Below are 8,109 nucleotides of genomic sequence, written 5' to 3' on the forward strand. Positions count from 1 at the left end.
TTAGTTGAAATTTGACTTAACATCACTATGACAATGTTCAAATTTCAGTTCGATAAAAGTGAAACATAGAACCCTGTAATATTGGGCCAGCGATATATGGACTATTTGATAAACTTTAACAAACATTATCATAATTGTAAAAATGCTGATCAAGCCAAATTTACAAATCCATGCATAAACTTTATCTACATAAGGTAAAAAAATTAGGTTACCTTGGTGTCCGATGAATAAAACTTTTTGTGTAATCTCCCACTTAAAACTTTTATTTATAGATACTTTGTTATATGTATTATCACAAATCCTGGTAGACTTTTAAAACACAATCACGCAACTGACAAATCTTACTGTATTTTCTTGATTACTGATTTCTCATTTAAACATAATTTACACAATAAAACACTATCTGTGACTCGACTTAGGTGTAATCGGTTTCTCATCACACTCCACTCTACACAATCATAATAGTTTATTGCATATTTGGATGGCTTTTTTATTCTCTAAACTGTCCATGTCCTTTGACATCATTAATCTCATGAAATTATATACAAAGTTGGCTAATTTACTTTAATTAATTGTAATCATTCAACTGACACAGCTCCTGCTTGCGTCTGACATTTGATAAAAGAAACTTAACTTTTTAAACATGATGATTTAAAGAAGTGTGATCCAATAAGGATACTTTCTTCATCAAATGTGATAATGGTTATTGCGGGAGTATCTACAAGTACTAAAGTATGAAAATATAAGATAAAGCACCTCGATTGGACAATGGTATGTATCAAAGATATTAACAACGTGATATGACGCACATCGCGGCCGACTCGGTGCCGGCGGGCCAGCTCGGCGTTCCAGCGCTCCGGCGCGGGCCGCGGGCGCCCCGGCTCGGGCTGCGGGCGCTCCGGCACCGGCCGCGGCCGCCCGGACACCGCCGCGGGCGGGCGCCACACGCTCACCCGCCTCGCCGAGCCCTTGCAGTCTTACGAGAAATAAATGCCACATTACACTCTAGATATTAAAGCACTGTACAACAACAATAAGTTTTCTTTTCTTTTTCGGGGCTAACGTTCATTTCGCGCACGATTTCCGCGAACATTTCGTTGACGTTGGTGCGGCTCTTGGCGGAGGCCTCGACGAAAGGGCAGCCCCACATCTGCGCCAGCGCCGCGCCCTCGGGCTGCGCCACCTCGCGCTGGTGCTCCAGGTCCGCCTTGTTGCCCACCAGCAAAATGGGCACGCGTTCTGAACCCTTCACGCGCGTTATCAATTCCTTCATGGGCTTGATGTCTTGAAATGTTTGATGATTCGTTAATGAATATACTACAACGAATCCTTGGCCGTTTTTAATGTAGAGATCCCGCATAGACGCAAACTGTTCCGTGCCGGCAGTATCCAATATTTCTAATACACATGGCGAATTGTCCACTTCTATTTCTTTCCTATAGAAATCTTCTATCGTGGGGTCATATTTTTCCATAAAGCATCCGGACACGAACTGCACAGTCAAAGCACTCTTACCGACCCCACCCGAACCCAAAACCACAACTTTGAATTCGCGCATGATTGTGTTGTCTAAATCACACTTGCCAGACTTCAATACAACGTTTCAGAAACGAATTCACTGTGCTATAAAAATGTCATTGCTATGTTGGTTTATGACTCACTCGGATGCGATCACTGAGAAACGTTCACTTGCAGCAACTTTATTAATTGATAAACAGCAGCGCCATTTTAGTTCACAGTGTAGAAATACAGGTCCAATGGCATCGCGGTATCAAAATCACATCAGATGACGCGGAAGCAACTCAACATTTATCAAACTAACTTGCTCTCTGCTATAGCTAACTGATCACGGCAGCAGGTTGGTCAAAGCACTGTGTTGTCTTGTTTGATTGGTGAATGGATTGCACTAACCGGAAGCTGGTGTTACCAGGCACGTTTCTAATTTACCCTGTTAGTATTATTGATGCATGTATTCACACGCACGCAAGTAAAGGCCCCAGTACACAATGGGCCATCGCCGGCCACTCCAAGGGACGCAGCCTTGCGGTAGAATGAGATAGCAATATTACTTGCTCCCTCTAACGCATAAATGCGTCCCTTGGAGTGGCCGGCGATGGCCCATTGTGTACTGGGGCCTTAATAAACATATAAATATGTTCGGAAAGAAAAGAAAAATCACAAAGTCGTCTTTTGTGAAAAGCTTAAGTCTGGCAAACTATAATGCGACATAAAATAGTAGAAATTAAATTAAATGAAACTATAAAAATCCATACTAAATTGTTGCCATCTTGAAGCAAGACAAACTACAATTTCTTGTTGGATATACTCATCGCTCTTTTTGGAATTATAATTCTGGCATAAGAAAATATTACGATTCCCTCTGTCTGCGCTGTGGTCCACTAACCAGCGACTTTTGTTTGACAAACTATACTCTGTCAAGCCATTTCCGTCAGTAGAAAAGAGCGGCAAATTTAAAAAATGTAGGCGTTAAGTGTTATGTCCGTAGAAAATTTTAATTTCACATCTTTTTCTACTGTAACTTGTTTGACCGGTTATGTATATAACCTGTATACGTACCTAGTTTCCCTCTTATTCTAAAAATGTATTTATAAAACGCCACAGAATTAAAAAGATGTATACAGCTCGACGTAGTTATTTATGGGTGGGTCGCAGTGTGGTGTGATAGTGTGTTAGGGGATGTGCACAAATCACGCAAGGTGTTTTCGGCTACTTTTTGACCCCCCCTCGCCCTTGGTGATATTTGGTGAGGTTTTTAGCTACCCCCCCACCCCCACACAACCTCACTTGTATTTTTGTGAAATGTTTTCATTCGATCTAATTTTAAGATAAATAGTACTGTATATAGAAAATCTTGTTTATTTTTCTATTTTCGTTAAATAGGCTCGCTATTTTGAAGCGCAGAGTGAAGATTTATGTTTAACGAAACCCAGAAAAAGTATCTACTCAAGTGGTAGGTTTTTGACATTGGAAATGTCTTTTCGTTCGCTCCAGTATACGGTCCGATTTCACGAAAAAGTGCGATCCCCTTATATCTCGGAAAGTTGTGAAGATATGATATTAAAAAATAGGCTCAAAAGACGCATAATCACGAGAGCTGTAAGGTGCAAAAATAATTATTCGAGAAAGTCAAAAACAAAAAAAGTTATGATCGAAATAGTGAAAATAAAATTCAATTTTTTCCGAATTTTTGATTTTGGTGCTCGATAATTTGGAAACGAAGAATGATATCAAAAATTTGAGAAAAACGGCTCTGGACAATTTAGTCAGCTACAATTTGAGCCTAAAACAACTAAACAAACTAGAGGGAGAGGGAGAGGGAGAGGGAGAGGGAGAGGGAGAGGGAGAGGGAGAGGGAGAGGGAGAGGGAGAGGGAGAGGGAGAGGGAGAGGGAGAGGGAGAGGGAGAGGGAGAGGGAGAGGGAGAGGGAGAGGGAGAGGGAGAGGGAGAGGGAGAGGGAGAGGGAGAGGGAGAGGGAGAGGGAGAGGGAGAGGGAGAGGGAGAGGGAGAGGGAGAGGGAGAGGGAGAGGGAGAGGGAGAGGGAGAGGGAGAGGGAGAGGGAGAGGGAGAGGGAGAGGGAGAGGGAGAGGGAGAGGGAGAGGGAGAGGGAGAGGGAGAGGGAGAGGGAGAGGGAGAGGGAGAGGGAGAGGGAGAGGGAGAGGGAGAGGGAGAGGGAGAGGGAGAGGGAGAGGGAGAGGGAGAGGGAGAGGGAGAGGGAGAGGGAGAGGGAGAGGGAGAGGGAGAGGGAGAGGGAGAGGGAGAGGGAGAGGGAGAGGGAGAGGGAGAGGGAGAGGGAGAGGGAGAGGAGAGGGAGAGGGAGAGGGAGAGGGAGAGGGAGAGGGAGAGGGAGAGGGAGAGGGAGAGGGAGAGGGAGAGGGAGAGGGAGAGGGAGAGGGAGAGGGAGAGGGAGAGGGAGAGGGAGAGGGAGAGGGAGAGGGAGAGGGAGAGGGAGAGGGAGAGGGAGAGGGAGAGGGAGAGGGAGAGGGAGAGGGAGAGGGAGAGGGAGAGGGAGAGGGAGAGGGAGAGGGAGAGGGAGAGGGAGAGGGAGAGGGAGAGGGAGAGGGAGAGGGAGAGGGAGAGGGAGAGGGAGAGGGAGAGGGAGAGGGAGAGGGAGAGGGAGAGGGAGAGGGAGAGGGAGAGGGAGAGGGAGAGGGAGAGGGAGAGGGAGAGGGTCTCACCTCGGCATGTTGCTGGCGGCTGCTAGCAGATAGCTGATGCTGAACCCTGGCAGTACCTAGTGGAGCTCGGGTTTAATACAACATAAGCACACGCTGTTTTGGTCATCGGACTCGTCTCGATGAGCACTTAGGAGAGTAGTACCCAAGATAGAGCTGATGCTGAACCCTGGCTGTACCTATAGGAACTCAGGTTTGTTGCAACATAGGCACACGCTGTTTTGGTCATCCGACTCGTCTTGATGAGCACTTAGGACAGTAGTACCCAAGATAGAGCTGATGCTGAACCCTGGTTGTACCTAGCGGAACTCAGGTTTGGTGCAACATAGGCACACGCTGTTTTGGACACCCGATTCGTCATGATGAGCACATGGTAGAGCATTACCCAAGATAGCTGATGCTCAACCCTGGCAGTACCTAGTGGAGCTCGGGTTTAATACAACATAAGCACACGCTGTTTTGGTCATCGGACTCGTCTCGATGAGCACTTAGGAGAGTAGTACCCAAGATAGAGCTGATGCTGAACCCTGGCTGTACCTAAAGGAACTCAGGTTTGTTGCAACATAGGCACACGCTGTTTTGGTCATCCGACTCGTCTTGATGAGCACTTAGGACAGTAGTACCCAAGATAGAGCTGATGCTGAACCCTGGTTGTACCTAGCGGAACTCAGGTTTGGTGCAACATAGGCACACGCTGTTTTGGACACCCGATTCGTCATGATGAGCACATGGTAGAGCATTACCCAAGATAGCTGATGCTCAACCCTGGTAGTACCTATTGGAACTCAGGTTTGGTGCAACATAGACAAACGCTGTTATGGTCATCTCTCGTCGCGTCAAACTGCTGTCAAGAAAATTTCATATCTTGCAGCAAATGGGCCGCTGCCGATCACCACTTCTCGAGTTGACTACGGATTTGCCGTGTAATAATTTTCTTGTACTTTGAACATTAATATATCCTGCTTATTAATCGAAATATGTACCTATACTTATGCGCCACGGCGACAATTATTCAAACTTGGATACGCGTGTGGAAATTTTGCAATTTGTTTGTTCACATGCGTTATGTCCAGGATACTTGTGTTAGTCTAAGAATAAAATAATTATCATTCAACGTTGTAGTTTTATTTTGTAACTTTTTCCTTATCCAGACTTTCTCGTCGCTGAGCGACAATATTCTTTCGAATTCCGTAGATTCATTTCCAATGTGCTCGATAGTCGTGTGAGGCACGAAATCTGTGAATTTTTTTTCTTAGTTTCGTTCACTGTAGTAAAATACACGTGAGGTTTCCTTATACCCCGCCTCCCCCAACGTGATCTATCGTGATTTTTTCGTGACCCGTTTCGTGACGTTATGCCCGCAGTTACTACAACTGGAAGTAAAAGCACTAATAGACGAGCGTATGTTCGATCGAGTGAAAGATGGTTAGCAGCTGTGAGTGGAAACGAGAAAGAGATACGCTGACAATACACATACAATGTTCATTTAGTTTTATACCAACATACATTTAACTTTACATGCATTTAATACATTTAATTTTATTGGGCATATATTTTTAGAGATTATAATTATATAGTGTGCTAATCTGTCATCAAGACCTTGTGCTTATAATTACCCATTTCTAAGGCAAAATATTCTTAACCAGCAACACTACCGGAAATGACTGTAATTATTTATCCTGGCAACTTATCAATCTTCGTTCAGAAATTATAAATATGGACAAGAAGAAAATGTTATTTAATAATATATAATTTTATTTTTTTGCACAAAATACGACTGCCTTAAGTTCAAGATGTCCAGTTGAATTAAGTCATTTGGTGTATTTTGTTTGGCTAGTTGGCATTCGCAACCTGTTTGCAATAACTGTACATGGCAAATGGCAACATATGAATTCTTTATGTTTGCTATTCCATTCCCATTCCCATGCAATTTCATTGTTGTCATTGTCAATGTCAGAAATTCAATAGATGGTTCTGACAGAACCCAAACTCACGGGAGTAGCTACCCGGCTAGCTAGGAATACTGTGCCAAATTGACAAATATTCTTTATTCTAGTCAAGGCCATGACCCCCAATTTGTCTGCAAAATAAGGCGGCGCCAAAGTGAATTAGCGAAGACAAGGCGTGGTCCGTGGAAGTTGGAGATAATTATTTTTGGATCACAACATCGAGGTACTGTATTATGTTAATCCAAATAACAATCATCAGTGATTTAGGCGTTGCCGTATTTACTCATATTCTTGCTCTGAAAATGGTGTTACTCTAGGTTTCGCACCTACTGCAATTTGGCGTAGTATTGAATACAGTGCTTGTTAACCCTTTGACCACCAACACGAAGACGCCGGTTTGATTCCGGCCTCGGCCACCGGAGGGCCTGGTCCCTTTTCTTTATTTCTGTTTATATACACCAACAGCTTAATAACATTTTATAATGTTGGTGACTTGTGCATTGTGTCTGGGGGCCCCATTTATAGGTATGGGGCTTGGGCAGTTTGTCAACGTCAAAAAATATTGGGGAAACAAATTCCCACAATCTTGATACAAGCAAAATTGCATTTGTCTTGGTAAGTTTTCTTGTATGGGGCTAGAGCTGGGTTCGGCAAACTTTAGAAGAGATGAGCCTATTTCAGAAGAAATCATCAATACAAATGTAAATGAGCAACATAAGAGAATTTTACTGGTCCAAGTCATATAAGTATTCATCATTGGGTGTCTTAAAGAGCCGCAAAGCAGGTTCCAAGAGCCACATTCGGCTAGTCAGCCATGATTTGCTAACCCCTGGGCTAGAGAATATGCCTCTCTTTATTATGTAATTTACAGGCATAATAATATTTAATTTTTACTTTGTCATTGCCCTTGTTAATGAGGACAAACAAAGATGTATAAATTAAATTGCATACAATTATAAGGAAAATGCTGGCTGCCTCAGCATACCCAATAACTCTATATAATATAACTATTGTCAGGTTATATAAAGTTTTCTTTTCCTGCAAGCAGGAAAGCATCTACAGATTTTTTTAAGTTTCGTGGGGTTGTTAAGTAAGTAGATTGTAGATTTGGTTGTTTTGGTCCAAGTTAATGGTATAGTTTTTCTATAACTTATTCTGACAATTATTTGTATGCATTTCCTTAATGTGAAGATCACAAGTTCGACACCCGATTGTTTCATTGTAAACATCAGATTAAGGAAATGCATACAAATAATTGTCAGATTTAGTATATGATGATACCTTATATTTTATATGATGCATAGGTAGCTGTGCTGCATCAAATTGTGTATAAATTATATTATCCAGAGAGAAAAATGGGGATTACGTTTGTATGTTGAACTGGTCACACAACGTCGTCCCCTTTCTGCTTAAATACAATACATTTAACCTATTTCTTAAATAGGTATTTGATAAATTTGTTGACTAAATAATATGCTACTCACTTCCAATGTGATATCGGACAGTTACCTATTGATACTTGCCTTGCAGACAGACTAAACCAAAACATTATAGATAAGTATTACTAATCATTAATGAGGTGGCTGATTGGGAAATTATTTAACAATTTTAACACATCAAATATTACCACAAAATATGGTAATGTAGCCGCATTATTTTAACTTAGAATAAAAAATCATGTACCAGATACGATATTGCATACGATTTCATATCTGTTGTCACGACATCTTTTTGTTTATACGAGTATTTAAGTATCTGCAGGCGTGGCTCACTCCGCGATTTCGTCACTTTGCTACAGGTAGCTAAAAGTACATCCGTTCGGCCTCAATTTTGGGGTTTGCCATAAGCCGCACGTGGCGCTGTCGCCACCTAGCGGTCATATCTGTGCTGATCGTAACAGACGCGTTTTGTTAGAGAGTGAGTCTTCTGTACCTAGTACTATTATTTATTCTATGGTATATACCCGT

General features: G+C 42.6%; 1 protein-coding gene across 1 annotated transcript; it reads right to left on the reverse strand.

Annotated features, from left to right (window-relative positions):
• Nucleotides 1-234: 234 nt before the first annotated feature.
• LOC134789968 (ras-related protein Rap-2c) lies at nucleotides 235-1,891 on the reverse strand. The gene has a single exon (XM_063760695.1). The coding sequence runs from the start codon at nucleotides 1,556-1,558 to the stop codon at nucleotides 1,013-1,015; it is 546 nt and encodes a 181-aa protein (XP_063616765.1). The 5' UTR covers nucleotides 1,559-1,891; the 3' UTR covers nucleotides 235-1,012.
• Nucleotides 1,892-8,109: the final 6,218 nt, after the last annotated feature.

This window comes from Cydia splendana, chromosome 4 (genome assembly GCF_910591565.1).
Source record: "Cydia splendana chromosome 4, ilCydSple1.2, whole genome shotgun sequence".
NCBI lineage: Eukaryota > Metazoa > Arthropoda > Insecta > Lepidoptera > Tortricidae > Cydia > Cydia splendana.